At 36.8% G+C, this 21,443-nt stretch overlaps 1 protein-coding gene across 7 annotated transcripts in view; it reads left to right on the top strand.

Annotated features, from left to right (window-relative positions):
• LOC121095113 (golgin subfamily B member 1-like) overlaps positions 1 to 21,305 on the top strand; it is a 45,398-nt gene extending 24,093 nt beyond the window's left edge. For 5 of the 7 annotated variants that reach the window (XM_040609500.1, XM_040609499.1, XM_040609498.1 and 2 more), the window contains 9 exons: positions 55 to 10,947; positions 11,229 to 11,380; positions 12,938 to 13,097; positions 15,844 to 15,996; positions 17,133 to 17,300; positions 18,225 to 18,322; positions 18,672 to 18,806; positions 19,752 to 19,866; positions 20,683 to 21,305. In XM_040609500.1, the coding sequence (XP_040465434.1) occupies positions 55 to 10,947; positions 11,229 to 11,380; positions 12,938 to 13,097; positions 15,844 to 15,996; positions 17,133 to 17,300; positions 18,225 to 18,322; positions 18,672 to 18,806; positions 19,752 to 19,866; positions 20,683 to 20,841 (12,033 nt within the window). In that variant the 3' untranslated portion in view covers positions 20,842 to 21,305. The remainder of the gene's footprint in view (positions 1 to 54; positions 10,948 to 11,228; positions 11,381 to 12,937; positions 13,098 to 15,843; positions 15,997 to 17,132; positions 17,301 to 18,224; positions 18,323 to 18,671; positions 18,807 to 19,751; positions 19,867 to 20,682) is intronic. The other 2 variants (XM_040609504.1, XM_040609501.1) reach the window with 1 other exon arrangement.
• Positions 21,306 to 21,443: the final 138 nt, after the last annotated feature.

Here is a 21,443-nt window from a genome sequence, read left to right as displayed (position 1 = left end):
TCCCTCTAACGTATGTTTGAAGTATTCTTCTAACATTATTTTCTTGATGTTTAGACTTTGAAACAAGATGGCGTGGTAGAGTCGATGCAGCTGGATCTGGATCAGACAAATGAAGAGCTTGATAAATTGAATACAAGCCATTTAGAGGAAAGATCTCAACTTATTCAAGATCTCCAGAAACGTGAAAGAGAAATTGATAATCTTAAAGAAGCACTGGCAGAAAAAGACAGGGAGGTGTCTGTTCTATCTTTGAATATGACAGAATATTCTGAACAGGTTCTCATCCTGAAGCGTCAAGTGCAATGCAAAGAAGAGGAAATACGAGGGATGGAAGAGGCTTTATCAAAGGCTGAAAGGGAAACTCATCTGCTGAAAGAAGTACAAACAGCTGATGTGAGAGATGCAAGTGTGAAGATATCTGTTCTTTCTGAGGAGAGTAATACAATGAGACTAGAAGTAGAAAGACTTAGAGTTGAGAATGAAGCTAAAACCAAAGAAAATGAGGAATTAATAAGACAAAGCAGTGAGAACAGCATTACAATTAAGGATCTCCGTTCTGAAATCAAGGCCAACAATGTCGCATACAATAATAAACTTGCGGAGTGTGAGTCACAAATTACTTTGCTGAAAGAACAAATTAGTAAATCATCTGAAAAGCTACAAGAAACTGAGGATAAACAGAGAAAAGAATCTGAATATTTGAAATCTCAGCTTGAGGAAAACAATACTCTAAAGGAAAAATGGAACAGTTTGCTTAAAGAGAAAGAGAGTAAAGCACAGACACTTGAAAATGAGTTAAAATCAATTAAAGATTCATACAACAGACTGGTTTTGGAAACTGCTAAAAAAGATGAAAAGTTGGCTGAGTTATCTAGGCAGCTTATAGAACATACTGAACAACAGGAAACAATTAAAAAAGAATTACTAGAGAAACAAGAGTTCATTATTTCATTAGAGCAGAAGCTTGGGGTTTTGGAGCAGCAAAATGAAGAGACTAAACTTAAATTAACTGGGGATCTGGAAGCCAAAGAGACATGTTGCAAAGAACTTAATAACCAATTAAATGAAATACGTAAACAAATTAACAAACTGGAAATAGAGACACGGGAGAAGGATTCAGCTAATAAGCAATTGCAGGTGGATCTTGAAGGGAAGGAAGAAAAATTGGCAGAGCAAATAAAAGCAAATGAATACCTGAAAAAAAGTATGGACACACTGGAAAAAGAGAAGGAAAAGATAATCAGTGAAAATGAGAATTTGTCCAGACTCTTGGATGTAAAAGAGTGTGAATTGTTAAAGAAAGTCCAGGCTGTGGCAGAGATAGAGAATAAGTTATCTGTGAGCACTGCTGAGTACGAAAAAACTCTCTTGGTACTAAATTGTGATAAAAACACTCTGGCAAAAGAGATTGAACAACTTTCAGTACTTGCCAAGCAAAAAGAAAATTCAGTTGCAGAACAGCTGCAGGAGAAAACAAAGGCATGTAATGTGCTAGCTGATCAGTTGTTTGAAAGCAAGGAACAGACACAACAGTTGCATGAACAAATGCAATCACTTCTCATTCAGCTGAATGATGCTAGAGAAAAAGAAAGAAAGAAAGAAGAAATGTTAAATAATAAGTTATCTGACTGCAGTAGCCTAATCCAAGAGCTCAGCCATAGTGAGGAGAAGAATTTACTACTGCAAGAGCAAATTCAAAGCTTAACTTTGGATTTTGAAGTGGCGAACAGGTCTCTAGAAGAGAAAATCCTTCAAAATGATTCATTACATAAGGAAATGGAAGAGAGTAAGCTTTGTATTGTAAACTTGCAGGATGAAATTAAAAATCTTAAAGATGAAAAAACAAAGTTATCTCAGTTGGTAGAGGAAAGAGACCTGACTGTAAGAAGTCAGGGTTCAGAACTGGAAAAGTTTCGTAGGCAACTTTCTGAAAAAGTGGAAGAAAGTAATGTGTTAAATAATCAGCTACAGCTATTAAGCAAAGAAGTGGATGTGCTTAAGCATGAAAAGGAGGATTTTTCAAGCTTATTGAGTGAGAAGTCACATGAATGTGAAGTTCTTCAATCAGAGTTGGTACAGCAACAGTCTGAAATTACTTCAATGAGGCAGCAAGCACACACAGCAGCTCTAGAAAATGAAAAATTGAAAGTAGACATTGAAGCAGTTATCGTTACGGTAATGAAAAAGTCAGACGAAGTAGCTGCTTTAACTTCACACTTGTCTCAACAAAGTCATAATATTTTAGCTCTGAAGGACCAAATTGACGGCCTGTTGATTGAAAAAGAAAACTTAAAAATTGCCTTTGAAGAGAAAGAAATTCTCCTTTCTGAAAAGGAGGCTTTGATTCAGCAAATGAAGGATAGTAAAATGGCAGGAGAAGGGCAATATATGCAAATCATTTCAGATTTGCAAAACCAGATACAAGCTCTAAGTTCTGAAACCAGCCAGCTTAGACATGCAATGCAGGAAAAAGAAAATGAATTTAAGAGGCAAGCCCAAGAATTAAAGTTACTAAAAGATAAATCTGAAGAGTCTGATGTACTTAGGGTTCAACTGTCTGAGAATATGGAGGTTATTTCTGACCTTCAGTATCAGCTTAGAAATGTGACAGAAAAATCATCCCAGTTGAATGATTCAATTATACAGAAAGATGAATCTTTAAAACAAAAGTTAGATGAATGCATCAGTTTAAAAGCACAGCTTTCTGAGGTACAGGAGTCTTCTGTTTTACAGGGGAAACAGTCTGAGCTTTTAGCCTCTGAAGCAGAACAATTAAAAGTACTTGTTTCAGAAAAAGAATTGACCATCAACAATATTTCATTATTCAGTGAGAATTTAAAGATGCAGCTTCAGGAGAAAGTGAATGAATGTGAGGTCTTAAAGAAACAGGTGGTAGAGCTGGAGGAAGTGAAAGTGAATTTACAAAAAGAAATACAACATCAGAAGAATGTAATAATTGAAATGGACCGGTCCTTATCAGAAAAGGAATCATCTCTTACAGAAAATAAAAGTCTCCTCAAAACTCTGAAGGAGAAAGCAAGGAAAGATGAAGAGAAGACAAATTTAATTTCTGAGCTCCAAAGTCAGGTACAGGAACTAACACAAGAACTACAAAAATCTAAAGGACTAGTCTGTGAGAAAGAAAATGCCTTTTTATCTCTTCAGGAGAAAATTGAAGCGCAGTATGAACTAAGAACCAAGTTGAATGCAGCTCTTGAGAAAAAAGAAGAAGTTATTGCCGGACTGCTTAATTCCATAAAGGAGAAAGATACCAGTATACAGGTGGCAGATAGCAAAGTTAATGTTCTTTCTAGTGAGATTGAGGTTCTCAGAGAAAAATCAGAAAAAAGTGCTACAGCCATGGGAAACCTTACTAAGGAATTTCAGGAAAAGAACGAGGAGCTTGATATTAATCAGAGGAAAATTGATTCTTTGATTGTTGAACTTGACTCTCTTAAAAAGGAACACCAAAAAGCGCTAGACCAAATAAGTACATGGGGAGAAGAACTACAGCAAAAAGAATTGGCTGTGGAGTCTCTGCGTGTGAAGTGCACGGAACAGGCAGATAACATAGCCTGTTTAGAGTTAGAGTTGAACAATGTAAATTCCAAATCATCTCAAGACTGCCATGACAGTGCACTTCTAATAGGTAGTCTGCAGAGTCAGGTAGAGTCTTTAGAGAAAGAGAGAAACCTGTTACGAGAAGACGCTGATAAACTGAAGGCTGAAAACACACAACTTACTGCATCTCAAAACAGTTTGCAGGAGAAATTGGAAGAGCTCCGAGAAGTCAATGAAAAACTAGAATCCAGCGAGAATTACTCCAGAATGCAGATAGATGCTGTCAAACTGCAGATGAAGACTGAAAAAGAGAAGTTACAGATGCAGGTTAGTGAGAAGGGTGAAGAACTGGCTAAATTAGAACTTAAATTTGAAACTCTAGAACAAAGTCTGCTTGAGTCAGAAAAGAAATGGGTGACAGAACTTGATAGGGCAGCTTTACAAAATAATAGTCTTACTGAGCAATTGAGCAGTTTAGAAAGTGAAATGAAATCAAAGGATAGCAAAATCCAGTCTTTGCAGCAAGAGCTGGATCTTATAAAAGAGGAGTTAACTCAAAGCTTATCTCCATTGCTTGGTAGTAGGCTTTTATGTAAAGAAAAGAAGGCACAGACTTCACATTCTGAACTGCAGCTAACTGATAGTAAAATTCAGTTGGAAAAATTCTCCACTCTCATAACCACAATTTTGAGGAAAGAAACAGAAGGAGAACAATTGGAATTGATGCTTTTAGAAAAACAGAAGGAAATAGATGCCATGAAAGATGAACTAAAAAGCATGCAGTCACTGGAGAAGCAGAAAGAGTTGCTGCAGAATGATATTGAAAAGATGAAGGGCAAATACAAATCTGAAATTGAATGTCTGTCAAAAGAAATGGTCACAATCAAAGAAACGTTATGTAAACAACAGTCTCTCTTGCAAGAACGAGAAGAGTCTTTTGCAGAAGTAAATAAGCAGGCTGAATTTCTTCAAGACAAGCTAAATAAATCAGAAGAAATAATAAGAACCAGTCAAGAAAAACTGCATGTTGAAGGTAAAAACGTAGCAAGTCTCCTTGAAGAAATGGGAAAAAAAGATCAACTCATTGAAAACCTAACTTCCCAGGTAAATCAGCAGAAGAATTTAATTTCTGGTCTGAGTCAGCAACTGAAAGAAAAGGACTGTTCTGTTACCCAGGTCATGGAATCATTGTCTAATGAAATGCTGAATTTTTCTGAAGAGAGAAATATGTTAAATACCAAACTGCATGACCTTGAAGTTGTTCATAATAGCTCTGTAGGAGAGCTGAACCGAGTATTGCGGGAACTTGAGGACTGTAAGAAAGAACTGGAAAACAGTCAGGTCGCATTAAGCCATAGAGAATCTGCGTTTAAAGATTTAATAAATGAAAAAGAGGAGATGCAGTCTAATCTTGAGAAAATGAGCAAGGAAAAAGAGAGTCTGAAAAAGAAACTTCAAGCAGCTTTGATAATAAGAAGAGATCTAATGCAAAAAGTTGGAAAACTGGAGAAGAGTGGTCAGGAAGAAATAGAAAAGGAGCAAAAAAAAGCTGAGGAGCTGCTGAAAGAAGTTAATGAATTAACAGACAAGCTGAAACTAGTTAAAGTACAAAATAAAGATTTTGAGTCTCATCTTGGAACTTTGAAGCAACAACTTTTAGAAAAAGATGCCAAAATAAGTGATTTGACTGAAATTTTGTCTTCAAAAGCTTCTTATATAGAGGAACTTCAGGGCAGTATTGCAGAACTAAATTATGTCATTGCTGAAAAACAAAATATATGTGAGCAGAACCTAAAATTGTTAGAGGAAAAGGACTGCATGCTTGCTCATACGCAATCTCTGCTTGATGAAAAAGCAAGTGCATATGAAAAGGAACATTCTCAGCTGCTCTTAGCTCTTGAAAAGGTAAAGTCTGGAGTGAAGAAGGAAGAATTGTTGAAAAGTTCCAGTTCAGAAGAGCCTGTTTTAAGTGCTGGGGACAAGAAGAAATGTTTGGACCCCGACAATGACATTAATGTCATGAAACAATTAGAAAAAGAAAAAGAAGCCTTGCAGAGGGAGCTTTTGGTCAGGAACGAATATATACAAACATTTCAGAAAGAAAGGGAAGAGCACACCAAACTTGCAGCAGATTTTCATGAGCAAAAAAACCACCTTGAGCAACTCAAACAAGAACATAAAAGACTTTGGGAAGTTCTTCAAACCAAATGTAAAGACCTTGACTTCAGTCAGTTAGAGTACTGCTTAGGGAAGGAGCTGATTTCACCTAGGGCAGTACTGGGGGAAGAACCAGTTGACCTAAGGAATCTGGAGTCAGACAAACCAAGGAGCAAGGTTCAGGTTGCATCTTTAATAGAGTCCGAAAACATGATCGCTTCAGTGGCAAGTAAAGACACTGAGTTAAAAGAACTAAGAAGTAATTATGCAAAACTTCAGGAAGAAACAGAAATGTTAAAGAAAGAGTTGAGAAAAATATCAGTTGAATTTGGTGAAGAAAGAGGAGAAACAGTCAACTTAAACTCTTTGAGACAGCAGGAGCAGTACCAGGAGCAATATAAGGGCAGCTTCTTGGAGGACATAAAGCAGCTACATCAAAAGCTGAAAGCTTATGAGGCTGAAGCTGTAGACGTTAAGATGGCATTTGAACTTGTGAATAATGAGAAAGAAGCACTTATTAAAAAAAATGAAGAAGATTACAAGATGAGCCAGGAGAAACTGCAGAGACTGAGAACTGAAGCTATGAAGGAGTTTGCAGAAAAGAATGAGGAAATAGAAGCATTGCGTTGTTCACTTACGGATTTCAAAGATAAACTTCATCAGGAAAAGGAATTATTAAACAAAGCTATAAAGGAGGGCCAAGAAGAAGCCCACCATTACAAAACAGCGTTTGAAGAAATGAAAAGTGAAAAAGAGAAACTTCTCAATTGTTTAGAAAATTCAAATTTGGAACTAGTTAATATGGAAAAAGAGGTAAAACATTTCAGTGAAGAAAACAAAAAACTTGTGACAGAGCTGTGTATGCTACGTGAGAAGACTGAGATGAGTAGACCTGTGGTGTCATGTAAAGAGCTTAAGGAAGGAAATGATACTGAAAAAGAACTGGGAGAGTTTTGTTCAGAAACTAATTCCCTTCAAGGGACGTTACAAGGTAAAGACACCTGTTTTCAACTGTCAGAGACTGATTACTCCAGGAAGCCTAAACTGAGAGAAGCAACAGAATGTCAAATCCAGAAACAAACGCAAATGATTGAAGAGCCACTGGCAAAAACTGCAAATGTAAATGATACTAAACCACAAGAGCAAAGAACTACAGCAGAAGATAAGTCCAGAGAGCGCCTTCAAAGAAAATTACAGGCAGCTTTAATATCACGTAAAGAAGCCCTGAGAGAAAATAAATGTCTAAAAGACCAGATTGATAAGTTGATGTTGGAAAGAGAAGAACTGGTGAACAAAACAGGGATGCTTGAACACTTGCTAGAGCTCGGTAGAGAAAAACAACGTTCAGGTTCTGTTTTTCCATTATCTGAAGAGGAGAGCCTTGTTTCTGAAAATGCTAGACTGCTGACTGAAAACGAAAACCTCACTGCGGCATGCGAAAGTCTTAAATCCACCATGGAGACTATAGTTCAGGAAAAAGAGGCCTTTTCTTTTCAACTGAATACTTTAAAAGATTCTCAGACAGTTGAATTAACAGGATGGAAGGCTAAACATAGTGAATTAAAGCAGGAGTATGAATCACTTCTTCAGGCATATGAGAATATCAGTAGTAAAATAGCAGATATGAGGCAAGTTATTGATCTCAGTAGGAAAGAGAAGCAAGAGGCTATTCAGAGGCTCAGGGAAGGAGAATCTGAGAAGGAGGCTCTTGAAAAGCATGTACAGGAACTTACCGATGAAAATGAGGTTATTAAGAATCAACTGAAACAACTTGGCGAATCCAAGAAAATGGAAGTTGACGAATTACAAAGTAAAGCAGAAAGGCAGATACGTGAGCAAGAGGCAAGGATGCAAGAACACCAGGATCGTCTTCGTGAGCTCACTGAACAGAATCATCAGCTAATGGAGGAAAATGAGCAGCTGAAACAAACTTCTGAAAATTTAAAGCAGGCTTTAGAGAAAATTCAGAATGAGAATGATATCCTTCATAATAACATCACAGTAACTAAAGCAGCTTTGGGAGAGCTGCAAGTTCAAATGGAAGTCTACCAAAATGATATGCAATCGAAAATCAGCAATGCGTTACGTGAGAATGAAGCGTTGTTAAAGGACATTAATATGTTAAAGGATAAACTCTCTGAAAAAGAACAAGACATGCTTGTCCTGGAACAAGAAAGAAAATCAATTTCAGAAAAAGCGAAAGAAACTGAAAAATCTTTGGACCATAAAAATCATTGTCTAACAAAGCTGAACATGGAATGTAAAAGTCTTATGCAAGAAATCGTTAGTCTAAATGAAAAGGTTAAGATTTTAGAGGATGATAAGTGTCTCTTACAGGAAGAATTAGAAAATGTGCAAGAAAGTTCTTACAAAGTAAAGAATGAGAGAGAATTTCTTGAGACTGAATTGCTTAATCATGTTAGAAAAGTTGATCATCTTACTGATAGAATGAAATCAGCACAGGTACAGAATAACTTGCTGTTACAGCAACTGGAAGAATTAAAGGCAGAAAAATCTGACATGGTTAGAGAAAAAGAACAACAGCAATTACATCTTGTCAAAATGTTTGAGGAGAAGGTGAAAAGTGCTCAGAGGGATAATAGTGGAAGTAAAAACAAAACAAAAGAATTGCAGGAACTCTTAAAGGAGAAACAGCAGGAGATCAACCATTTGCAAAAGGATTCAATAAAGTTCCAGGAGCTCATCCTGGATTTGGAAAGATCTGTGAAACTGTCACAGTCTAAAAGTGAGAAATTTGAAAAGGACTTAAGTAATACATCAGAAAAGCTTGCGAAGTCAAATGAAGAAATAGATCATCTCAAGGGGAAGCTTTCTTCACAGATGAAGTTGTTGGATCAGTCAAAGAGTGAAGCGGACAGGCTTACAGATGAGAATCTAAATTGGAGAGAAGAACTTAAGAAGAAAGAAGATGAGCTACAAATTCAAAAGAGAGAATATGAGAGAGAATTGGAGTTTAATCTTCAACAATTAAAATCAGTTCACAGAAGAGATTTATTGAATCTAGAGGAAAGATGCAGTGCCCTTGAGAGAGAAAAAGATAGGGCAATTAGTGAGATTCATGGTTTGCAAGAGGAAGTTAGCATTAAGGACTCTCAAAACAAGAAACTTCAAGCAGATTTGAATGCAGCTTTGGCACGATTAGCTGCTTTTACAAAGTGTATGTCCTCTCTTCAGGATGACCGGGACAGGGTAATCACTGAAATGAAAACCTGGGAAATCCAGTTCAAAGAGGCCATCCAAACTAAAGAGAAACAGATAGAAGACAGTAATAAAAGAATAATGTCTTTACAAGATGAATTGAAAGACAAAATTACTCAGATTCAAGAACTGAGTATCAAATATTCTGTGGTAGAGGAAACAAAGGATGAACTGTATTTGAAGCAAAAGTCTGTTGATACACAATGCTATGAAGAGCTCTGCAGAATAAAGGAAGAAAATACATTTTTTTTAAACAGGCAGCAAGAACTGGAGAGTGCTCTTCAGTCTAAAGAAGAAGCTTTGCAAGCACTCCGTAAGGAAAATGATTCTCTTAATCATCTCATAGAGAATAGTAAAAGTGCAGGAAGAGAGATAAAAGCTCTGGAAAGTAATTTTACAAGACAGGAACAAGAATTGCAACAGCTTCTAGCCGAGAAGGAAAAAATCAATGCTGAACTGCAAAAGCAGATTACTATTTCTGAGCAAATGAAGGTCATGCTAAATAATAAAGACAAAGAAATCTCCCTGCTCATTTCTTCAAAAGGTGATGAAATTTCTGACTATCTGAGTCAGGTACAGTCTCAACACAGAAAACAAATCAAAGAGTATGAACTTCAGTTAAGGTCTTTGCAGACAGAGAAACAACAATCTGAGGAGTCCTGTCAGAGGATGCAAGATGAATTGAGAAATCTCCAGATGAAAGCAGACAAAGCAGGTCAAGATAAGGCTGCAATTGCCAGTGAAATAGATGCCTTTAAAAAATCAATGTCATCTCTTCAGAATGATCGGGATGATCTTTTTTCTAAATACAAAGAGCTGGAACAACTTCACCAAGATGTCTTAAATCAACGGGACAGTCTTATAATTGGCAATGCAAGTGAGAATAATGCTTTGAAACAAGAATTAAGGATACTTCTCAATCAGAGAGATGATCTTCATTCTGAAAATGCAATGCTAAGTGCACAGCTGATAAAGTATAGAGAAGACCTTAACCAGGTTTTATCTCTGAAAGACCATCAGCTGAAAGACTTACTCAAGCAGAAATTGGATTGTATTAAAAGCCTTGAACAAGAAAAATACAATCTTCAAAAACAAATGAAAGAAATGCAGCTTTCCGATGAACTGCAAAAGGATACTGCTGTATCTTTGAAACATGAAAATAAAAAATTAGCATGCAAAGTAAATGATTTAGAATCTTTAATTGCATCATTAAACAAAGAGAAACTTGTTTCCGAATCTGGAGAGAAACTGGTAACTAGTGATAGCGTTCAGAAAAAAGAATGTGTGTCAGATGGACAGTATGGAGAAAACCTTCAGAAGAGAATTCAAGAACTCCAGAAATCAAGAGGTAGAAATACTAAGGATGCAGATGAGAAGTACAGTAAGACCCCTTTGACACCTGAACGTGGAGATGAGCCTCATGCTTTTGCAGAGAAGATGATACTAGAAGTTCAGTCTCAAAATAGTGAGCTGAGGTCCCAGAATGAGGCCTTTGGGAAAGCAATGACTGCTCTGCAAAATGACAGGGATAGGATAATAGAGGACTTAAAGGTACTTGAGAGCAAATACATATCCGAACTCAAGATTGAAAAAAAGAAAGGAGATGAACTTGAAGCTGAATTGGATGGCTTTAAATTACATCTTATCAGTATACTCAAAGAAAATTCTTTTCTAAATCAGGCTATTTTTGATGTTGCAGATAAAGCTACACTTGATCAGATTGCTGATGAAATTGAAAATCTCTGTAGGAAGTTAGTCAGTCGAGAGATGGAGGTTAGCAGGCTCTCATCTGAGTGTGGGAATTATGTTCACCAGATTGAAGCATTTTCCAAGGCTATGGCCAGTCTTCAGGATGACCGAGACAAATTGCTACAGGAACTCAGCAATCAGAAGGTAACTTCCGAAATAAAACAGGGCACAGCTTCATTTCCCATTGCTTGCAACAGCATCAGTGAGATAAATTATTGTAAAAGTAATTTGGATACGCCTCAGCACATTAGGGAAACACTGGTAAGTTTTAATTAGCTGTATCACGTTGTAATTGTTTTCTTTATTCAGAGAATGCTTAGAGACACTATAGATTCTGAAGTTTAACTTTGTAAATTTTGTGAGTGCTAAGAAAACACTGTTACTAGAGAAGTCATGCTTACAATTTTGGGAGTTTTATTTGCTCTTGTTAAACAGGAACAAATGGGGAAAACCCTTTATTCTGTTATTGGAATTCTAGCACTAATAAAACTTCACCTCTAAAGTTTTCGTTCCAGTTCACTAATCATGTTTATTAAACATAGGCTAAAGAAGGAGCCAGCCTTGCAGCTGTTGAAATATCAAAACTGAAGACCAAGGTTGATGAATTGGAGAAGGCATTACATCAAACAAAAGTCTTCCAAGCAGAAACTGAAAGAGAGATTGCATCCTACCAGAATGAGCTTGCTGGATTAAGGTATAAATGTTAAATAGTACGTGTGGCTTTTGTGTAGAATTCTTCACAACCTGAGATAAAACTGACACAAAACCAAAATTATATGTAGTTTAGCAGGAAGTAGGATAAGAGCATGTCTAGAATGTGCAAGATCAACTTCCACAGGTTGTCTTTGTGGTTATCCTACCTTTATGTAATGGTTTCTTGGTTTAAAAGAGTTTTAAAGTTTCAGACAATCTTAATTGAGTATTTTCTGTTCTGTTAGTGGCTTAGATATATAGAACTACAGTTCAAGAATCTTATTTCAATGTTTGGTGTTATAGTCTCTTCTTAGAGTAATGATTGATATGGCTGAATGTTCCCCCCCCATCCCAGATCTCCTTTTTTTGAAAGATATCTGAGGTGTTACATGTTTGGCCCCAACTACATGTTGAAAATTAAAGTCATTTCACATTTGAGCATTGTTTTTGTAGATTCAAGAGTCCACTTCCACACTGTTCACATCTTATGTCATCTCTGACAAATGAATAATGTGATCCTTTGGCCCTAGTTCTGTGAGTGGCTCATAGGGTCTGCTTCAGAGAAGGCAGTAGGCATTTTTAAGTGGTATTCAGTGGAGGCAGACCAAGGTTTGGTCATCTTAGACTAATGTTCTCAGTCAAGCTTTTAAACTTGCACAGTTGATTGAAGTGTGAAAGTATGCTATGATCTGTTCAGTGAAGATAATTTTGTTTGCATTTGAAGCCAGTAGGCAGTATCCTAGTGCCTTACTGTGTTTTATTGTCCGTAATGCAATTTCTAGGTCTCTAATTAAAGTCTGCGTAAGATAATATCTGGTTTATACTAGAAGCTTTTTCAGGAGTGGGTGTAGATCAAAAGGCTAGCCCCACATTTATCTTTACAAATATGAGCAAGTTAGCATGAAATATTCATACCTCATTCTAACTTGTAAACTTAACCAGTGAACAGCACGGATAGCTGTTTCCATCCCCCCCCCCCCCCCCCCTCCCCCCCCAACTTTTAAAAACATACATTAAATTGAGTTCCAAAGGATTTAATTTACTTTTATGGCCTTTGTGATATCGCCTTTGTATGATGACAGTTTCTGGAGATACGGCATGTTTATTTATTTCAGGCTCCTGAGTCCAGGGTATTGCTTTTCAAACGTGTGCTTGCAGTAGGGTAGGCTGGCTAGATTGAGCAGCGTGCTACACGGCTGAGACCTACAGTTGCTTTGCTGCGCAACCTTATTCTTTCGGTAGCTGAACTATTTATTGCATTAACAGATGTTAATATCTTGACAGCCAATGATCTCTCATCTTCAAGCTAATGAAGGAAATGGGATGTTACTACGTTCCAGGCTTTATTTTCTGATTTTTTTTTTTTTTTTTTTTTAGCAGATATCTTTAAACTGAAGTATGTGTTGAGAATGTTCATATAGTGCTTCATATTTACATACAACTGTTAAAAAAATACCAGTTTATTTTAGAAATAACAGTTAAGTGCAGCTTTATCCTTTTCGTTGACTTGTATGTATAATATCATCATTTAACGTCTAGTCTAATGTTTTTTGCTTAGAATGGAAAAAACCCTGCTCCTCTCAGAGTCCCAGGCACTGCGAAATCAATGTCAAATCACAGTTGCTGAGAAAGACCGACAGATTGCAGAACTACAGAAGCTGCAACAAGACATGACTGTTAAGAAATCAGTCTCTGCTGGCAGCAATTACCCAGTCAAGGTAAACAAATGAAATGTAGTAGGAGGCACGAATCTACTTCCGTCAGTTTATTGTATTAAATTTGAAGCCTGCTTCCCAAAAGAGAACTGTACAGCATATGGTAGTGAAGTATAGAAGGCTAATATTGAGCACGTGACCTGTATGTCAGCGTTGCCTGGGGTCAAGTCAGCAGGTTAGAACTATTCCAAGCAAATGAGCCTACAGTTATTAAAATCACTTTTTAATGGAGTTGGATATATTGATCAACTTCTTCTAAAGGAATATGATGAGTTTGTCATGTGTTGATAAAATGACAAAAAACTTGCTGGCGTAGTGTATTTTAGTGTTTAAAAACATGGAGAGTACCTTCATAAAGAAATGAGATGGTTGTGAAGCAAAAGGTGAAGGTCATGAACCAATAATGGTTACAGATTCTTAGTCAAAAAGGAGTAACGACTTTCTGTGGTTGCACTGTGAAGTAGTGTTATTTGCTTGTTGTTGAGTTGCTACCATTAATAGATTACTTAACTAATCTTGTAGATAACTATCTTAGGTTAGTTAAATCCAGAATATAATAGGAAGAGGTTAAAAAAAAAAGGGGGGTTCAAACATGGTTCAACAGCAGATTGGGTGCTGATAAATAGTGACACATACTGGAAAGGGAAAAAAAGAACTAGTGCAATTTGCAGGTTTCTTAGTTAATTCTTTCAAATTGAGAAGAGGATAGGGAACTGTCAGGCAACTCGAGGGGAAATTCTTCTCATGTAGGAGCTGTGACATGTCCATAAGTGGGAATACAATTCTGGCTTCTTGTGCCTATTTCATATCATTCATGAGTCTCTTACTATCACACTGTTATGGCACCAGTGTCATTACTTCTTCCTATTGTTGAAAAGCCAGTAGGATGCTGTACTTGTGGCAACTTGTGGGATGCCAACAATGTATTTGTTGTCAGCAAGGCCTTGCATGCTTATTGACTTAATCACTTGCCAGACAGCGTGCACTACAGCTGTGTTCTACCAGGTTCTTTTTCTCTCAAGTTGGATCTGTCTCCCTCCCCCGGTTCAGTGATTATTGCACTTAAGTACAGAAGCATCGTGAGTTCTAGAGACATGAACCTTCTCTTAAAATCCAGTTTTAGAATTGGCTAGCTGATGCAGATTTTATTGGAGGAACAGATAGATGAACATGATGACTTGCATATATCTTATTTTTACAAAGCCAGTCTTCGATGTTGCAGAAATTGTAAGAAGAGTGGCACAGAAAACATAATCCTTCAGTCTAAGTAATTTGTAGCATATTTAACCTCAGCTTCAGGGAAGTATTGCTTTGCAATACAAAAAAAGTTTCAGAGGAGGGAGCAGGAAAGCATGATACAGGAAAACTTCTAAGAAGAAAATTCAGAAAGGACTGGGATCACTTACGTTAGGAAGGAGATAAATGAGAGGAAAAACACCCCAACTTAATAGTGTGGTGGGATGTAAGTGAAATGAGAATCTACACTGTCACTTCTTGTAAACCCAGAACAGGGGACATTTGGTCACAAATACAAAACTAGTAAAAGGATGTGCTGTTTTACATAATGCGTACATTTTTTCAGATATGTTATGGCTGCCACCTGCTTGCAGGGACACAATTTTTAAGAGGATCAAAAAAGAACTTGGTAGATTACGTTGACAACACTTTTCAGAATTTGTGTACTTGAAGCTAACAAATGTTAAAGGTCAACTAATGTTCATTCTTCAAAGCCTAAATCAATCTCTAATTGCTGCAGATTAGAATAGGACCTAATTGGAGGGGAGAAGGGAGAAATGTGCTTAATGGAAGTGCTCTTGCCCTTCTCCTGAAGCAGCTGGAGTTGGCTTCTGCCAGGAACAAAATACTAGATTTAGAAAGGCAGCAGCTGAGACACGGTCTGGCAATTGCTGTCTACTTTTTTAGATTATCATTAAAGGTTCAAGGGAAATGTTATTTAAGAATAATACTCTTAATTGTCTTTCTGTGCTAAAGGAAGTAAACCACATTCATTTTAATTTCATTAAAAACAACATTTTGATTGGTCAGATTGTCTGTCATATGCTGTTCGTTTTCTATGATTAAGATCACAGATACTGAACTGTAGTATCTGTTGGGTTATGGAGTATTTTATGTGGTAGAAGTCTATTTCATGATTATACAGGAAAATAGATTCCATAAAACGTTAGAAATGGCATACTCCGCCCTACTGGGGAGATTAACATCAAAACGTTGACCTGCCAGAGGTAAAGAAGGCTAAAACTGTGAAGCAGTGATAAAGTTGAGCGGGCGGTATTTGGTTTGGATTTCTTTTTCCTTCAAAATGAACTTTCAGCTTTAAAGTCGTATTTACAAAATAGCTGTTCTTCTACAAGTATGAGTACTGTACATTATGAATTTGAAAATAATTTTTGAAAAATATTTTATGTTCATTTGGCTTTTTTTTGGTTTTTCCTCCTTTATTTTTTGTGTGTGCTTCACACTATTTGTGAACTAAAAATGAAGTTGAGTTGCCTTTTCATGGTAATTTTAAATTGTTTTTTTAATTGAAGTATTTAGGTTGAAAACGTTAAGTAGAAGATTGGTTTCTTTATATAAAGTCTCTTGCAAATGTGGTATTAATGTGTGAGAAAGAAATGATCTTGTGGAAGGGGTATTATTATGTAGTTCATATGTATATTTAGTGTTGGAGTTGTGTATTATTTAGAGAACTCCTATACCATTTACCCTGAATATGCTAATGTTTTTACAGGTTTTAGAAACTGCCTCCCTCGCTGGAAGTGCAGATACGCCAGAGGAAATCAAGCACATATTAGCTGAGAAGAATCAGCTTCAAAATGAACTGCAGCGCTGTCTTCTGGAGATGCACCAGAAGGATCTGCATTTCCAGCAGATTAATTCAAAGGTAACTTTGAACAACAGCTCTGATCCTAAACAGCTTGTGTGAATCTGACCTGGTATCAATGTGCAAATACTGCTAAACTGGTGGTGTCTTGCACGATTGAAAATTAGTCAGCTTTAAAACTTAGATTCTTGAAAATGACCCTGTTGGCTCAAACTAGAAATTGCAACCTGAATGTCAGTATTATCTTTCTGTCAGGCTTTCCTGGCTTGTTATTTGCCTGAGAGAGGTTTATTTGAATCTGCATTCTGAAGACACTGATGAGGCACTGCTGAACTTCTATTCGAAGTAAAATATTTTTCATTAGTGACAGAAACAGATGTCTGTCTTAGCTGGAACAAGATTTTAGCTATCTCATACCAAATTTTAAATACCTCAAAAATGTTTCATCACAAATTTTTGATGTATTGTGGCTGGTAAGACAGTAAGAGTGTGTGTCCCTGCATACACATATGTGTTTGTGTTCAGTTTTGTTCACAGAAGTTTGTAAATGTTCTTGGAAAACCCTTGTTGTAATCTCTCCGCGTGGTCTGGTGTTTGAAGCAAGTTAGGTGTACATTAACTTTCATCTCTCGTGGTGTCTGTTTTCACTTCTTCACCCAAACATTTTAGAAACCTAATAACAATTTTAAGCAAAATTTGACACAGGTGTAGGCATCTCAAGCTCCTACAAGTGAATATGAGCATGTAGGTACATGGGTGGAGACACGAATTACAATCTGTTGTTTGAAAAGATGAAAAAACTCAACTGCTGAGTGTTCCTGGACTGCCCGGTGAACGTGTTTATACTGTCAAGCTTATTTGGCTGTGTGCATTTTCCTGAAGTAGGGGCTATGTAGACGTTCTTTTGCTGGATGATGATTTCATAGCAGACACAGGGAGGAAGGCATTGGGGTTTAAAACCCTGAGTTTCTGGTTTGGACATATTGATGACAGGGGAAATCAATACACAGGTTTCATTATTTCTGCTGGTCATAGAACAGCTAGTCAAATCTTACCAAATTGTGACTTTGCCAAAAAGTTGATGCAGTTTGGAAACTAGTACTCAGTTCTTTCCAACGGCAGGTCTCAAACCTGTAGTAATTTCCTGGAGGAGGTAATTCCTAGTTTTTATTTATTTAAATGTTAATGTCTTTCAGGTTGTGCAGTCAGCCGAAGAGAATACTGTCTTGTCTTCCCAGTTGAAGACTCTTTCGCAGACTCTAAGGGATAACCAGCTGCGTTACACTGACTTGCAAAATCGTTATTTAAGACTGGAGAGGGAGTATCAGACAATGCAAGTGACATCTTTCCAAAGCACTGTTCAGGTAAACAAATATATGGAACTGTTTTTAGGTTGGTTTTTTTTTTCCATGCCTACGCTTTTCTGGTTTTCATGCTAAAAAGGAAGTAAATCTTTTTGTTGTACTGATTCAGTACTTTTGCTAGCCCATGATGTGCTGAAGATAACAGCTTTACAACAATGAAGACAGTTGGTTTTGTCTTCTCATTTAAGGAAGCTGTTTATACATGCTTTTTGTTGTTTTGAAGTATTTTTTTAATTGGTCTACACCTGGCAGAGGTAATTGATCACTAATCACTGGATCAGTAAAGTGCTAATGTCACATCATCATGAATCATTTTGCAGGTTGAGTAATATTTTTCAGAAGCGAGATCTGTATGGCCAGTTCAGCATTTCAGTACCCTTTGCCAACCCCTCATACACGTCTCTTAAGTTTATTCCTTTGTGATCTTTTCACTTCTAAAAAGTTTTCCTGTACTGCCGTGGTTATTCAGTAACAATTAATATAATACCTTAAAATAACATATGGATACGTATATAAAGCAACCCTTACGCTTCCATAAACCGAAATAAACACAAACAAGGAGAACTGTAAACTAAAAAATAACTGAATAGCTACATTACTTGCAAAACTGTGGTCAGTGCAATACTACTATGTGGATGCGTAGCTGCATTTCTCTCACTTCAGCCATTGTTCAGAGATTGCTGTGTTACGCAGTGTACATGAGTCCTTCAAGTCCTGCAGCACATGCAGGCAGTATCCCTCATCAACTTGCTGTTAGAAAACAGGTTTGGAAAACTGCAACTCCAGAAATTAAAAGATTAAATGGCACAAAGAATGTTTTGTTCCACTTCTTTGTGGTGCTTTTATGGCTTCTTTAATTGAAATAAAGATTTTTAGCAAATAGAAAAATGGTGACTCTCTTTTTTCCACTATAATGTTTTCTAGGATGAAACTAGAGCAGAAGTTCCCCCTGGAGCACCACAGGAAAGATCTGCGATTATTGTTGAAATAGACAATATGGAGCTCAGTGAACTCAGAAAAAGGTCAGGACTGAGAGCATGTATTAGCAATATTGTTTTCCTGGCAGCTCTGTTGTGAGTGCAGAAGTAATGCTTTTGTATCCCTCTAAGGCATTTCAGGGGAAAAGGGAAAGAAGTGGATTTACAGTGGATTAAATGAATCCTAGTCATATTCTTGAATTGTTACCATCTGGTAATGTTTGTGGGTTTTTTTTGTAAAGATATATACTTACTGGTGACTTTATTTCAATATCTAAGCTAAAGCATCTCATTATAATTAAGTCTTTATCACAAAAAGAGAACGTTTCTTAATAAAAAAGAATAAATTCTTTCAGTATGTGAAATACTGATTTCATATTTCATTTTGTCATAGGCTTGCAGAGACTGAGCAACAATATGATTCAGTGCAGCAGGCTCTCTCACAGCTGACAGAAACGCTGTCAGAAGAGAAGAGGAGGAGGGAAGCTGCAGAAGAGGCTCTTGGACTCTCTGAGGAGCAAAGTAACAGGTGAAATACTCCTGCTGTTAAAACATGGGTGGTTTTTCTTTTGAAAGAAAAGCGTCAGTAAAACTTAGATCTTTTTCTTTTCTTACACTTTTGAAGTATGTGACAGTTAGATTGCTGCATTAAACCCTTACGGGGGTATGAAATAACTTGCATGTTCAGAGAGCCAAAGCCATCTTTCGCTTCTGTTTCCCCTTGGACAAATGCATGGTGAGGGTTTCATTTACTCTATGCTTGGAGTAAATGCGAAGTGTACTACAGAACTGGAAAAAGGAGTGCCAGGTTTTTTGTTTATGCCTTTTATTTTTAGTGAGATTAGTGATAGGTTTTCCTATGAGTGTTAGGTTTCTGAGTAAGTAATAGAACAAGTAGAACAAACAAATAATAAAACCTGCTTGTGGGTCTGCAGTACTGGAAGCAATGGGAATGCATGTGTAACTGTGTTAAAAAGCTAGATTTAACTCTATGGATCAAAAAAATGTTACGTGCTTTGGGATTGTTTTTTTATTTATTTAATGTCTTGCTTCAAATATTGGACTCTGTAGTCAGTGGTAGTTCTTTATTTTCAAGCTAGACAAAAATATCACATATTTAGCACCTTTAGCACAGCCACTGTTTAGATTTAAAATATTATTATTATTATTATATTATACTATTATAAAATATTATTACCCGTCTGCCTGTATAGTGCCCATCACTGCCATCATCTGAAAATTACTATTCAATTGGCTAGTGGTGGTGTGGGTTATTCTGAATGAATGAAACACCTTGAGAATAGATTGTAACTAGAGACTGAAAAAGACATGGCATTATAAACTCAGTCTTACTGCTTTTTGTGGGGACTTTCCCCCAGTAAGGTAAGTATACAAAATACTGTTTATGTGAATTCAGTACTTTAAAAGAGGAGGTAATTCAGTACTCCATTGTCTGCCTTTAATCTTTTGCTAGATTTGAAGTAAGCAGTTACAGGTCTCTACCTAGTGAATACACTGTTCAGATGGAAACTGAGGAGGAAAGGGAAGCCTTAATCATCAATCCTAGTGAACATGTCGTTGTGCGAAAGGTAAGTAAATGAAAGCTTTTAAAAACCCTGCATTATAAACTACTTCAAAGTAGTGTGCGCATTGCATGCTGCTCGTTGCAGACTAGATTGAAGGTGGCACAGCTCACGGTGTCCCTCACACTACCCCTTTCTTTTTTTCTGTCTTCCCTCTGCTATACCTTTCTTTCTACTGTCATTCATTTTTGGAGTGCAGATTTCCCTTCTGAGTGACTGAAAGTCCCCAATTTTGGGTTGTCCTTTTTATATGTAAACACTGGCATGAAACAGCTACATGTCTAATCTGCCTTGGCTCTGAAAATCTGAGAGTGAAGTACTCTTTTATTGCGTTAGGTATTGTGGAGATGGGTGGGCCGTATAGGCATCCACTCCAAGTAGCAAACTACTAGTGAAACTGTTTCACTGAAAAGAAAGTCCTTAATTTCTTTCTGCTTGGGTTTTGGATGGTGTGGCAAATACAGGCAGTTGTGTAAATCATGCCATAGAACACATTCCTTATGTCCAAATTAAAATGTGAATAATGGTATTTATTTTACACATGTGGCCATTAAACAAAATGTGTGTGCATATAATTAGGCAATTTCACCTCTAGTATATGTGTATAATTACATAATACACAAATACCTTGACTCCATTCCTCTCCCCTTCTATTAATGCTGTTTTCTTTGGTCTTTGAATCATTCATGCTTACAGCTTGTGTTGTGGCACCCATTGCTGCATCGGAGGCAAAAAAAAAAAAAAAAAAGTCGAAGTTGCAGTGGAGCTTCTTCTGACTTGTATTCATGATTACTTATTTGATGTTCTTTGTTTTGTAACCAGATGAAGGGAGGAGCCCTTTCCTTCCGAAGATGGGTTCGAGGGCGAAGTCTTTACTGTTCTAAGCTGCTGACCTCCAGAGCAAAATCCCGCTATTTATTCCTCACATACCTAGTTACACTACATCTTGTTGTTTTACTGTGCCTCACTGGTGTTCTCTGAATACACTGCGGTTTTTGGATGAATTATTTCCCTGTAGGTGATGGTGTGCCAATTGAAGATGAAAGACTTTTCACATGCTGCTGTTAAGCTATGCACTGGACACAGTTGTATATATTCTTGTTACGCTACATGAATCTTGAGCTCCTTAAAAGAAATTTCTGTATATCACAGTTGCTCCAAAGTCGACTTGAATTGCTCTAACTGTGGAATATTATATTTGCTAAGGAGAAAATATTCCCCTCAGCCCTATAAAGAAACTGCTGCATACAAGGTATTTAATAATGTTTGTGAGTACATAATGATTGATTCCTACTGAATGGGTTGTAAATGATATCTTTTCTATATAAATTTTATTTTAAGAGTTAAACTATAAATTTTAAAGGAGTATTCAGCTATTGCTGTTTATTGACTTCTTGATTATAACAAGAAGTTTTATAGAGTGCAATAAAGGAAGAACTACTGGATTTTTGATTTTTTTTGGTTTGGTTTGGTTTGTTTTTTCCTGAAAATAAAAGAATTAAGAAAGTTGTTCTTTGGCCATACGTTTTGTAAAGGCTGTTAAAAGGTCCACAGATATATATGTGGTAATAAGGTAAGGCAAT

Source organism: Falco naumanni, chromosome 10, assembly GCF_017639655.2.
Source record: "Falco naumanni isolate bFalNau1 chromosome 10, bFalNau1.pat, whole genome shotgun sequence".
NCBI classification, from domain to species: Eukaryota; Metazoa; Chordata; class Aves; order Falconiformes; family Falconidae; genus Falco; species Falco naumanni.
The sequence above is the reverse complement of the archived record's forward strand: the minus strand, read 5'-3'. Positions and strand labels throughout refer to the sequence as shown.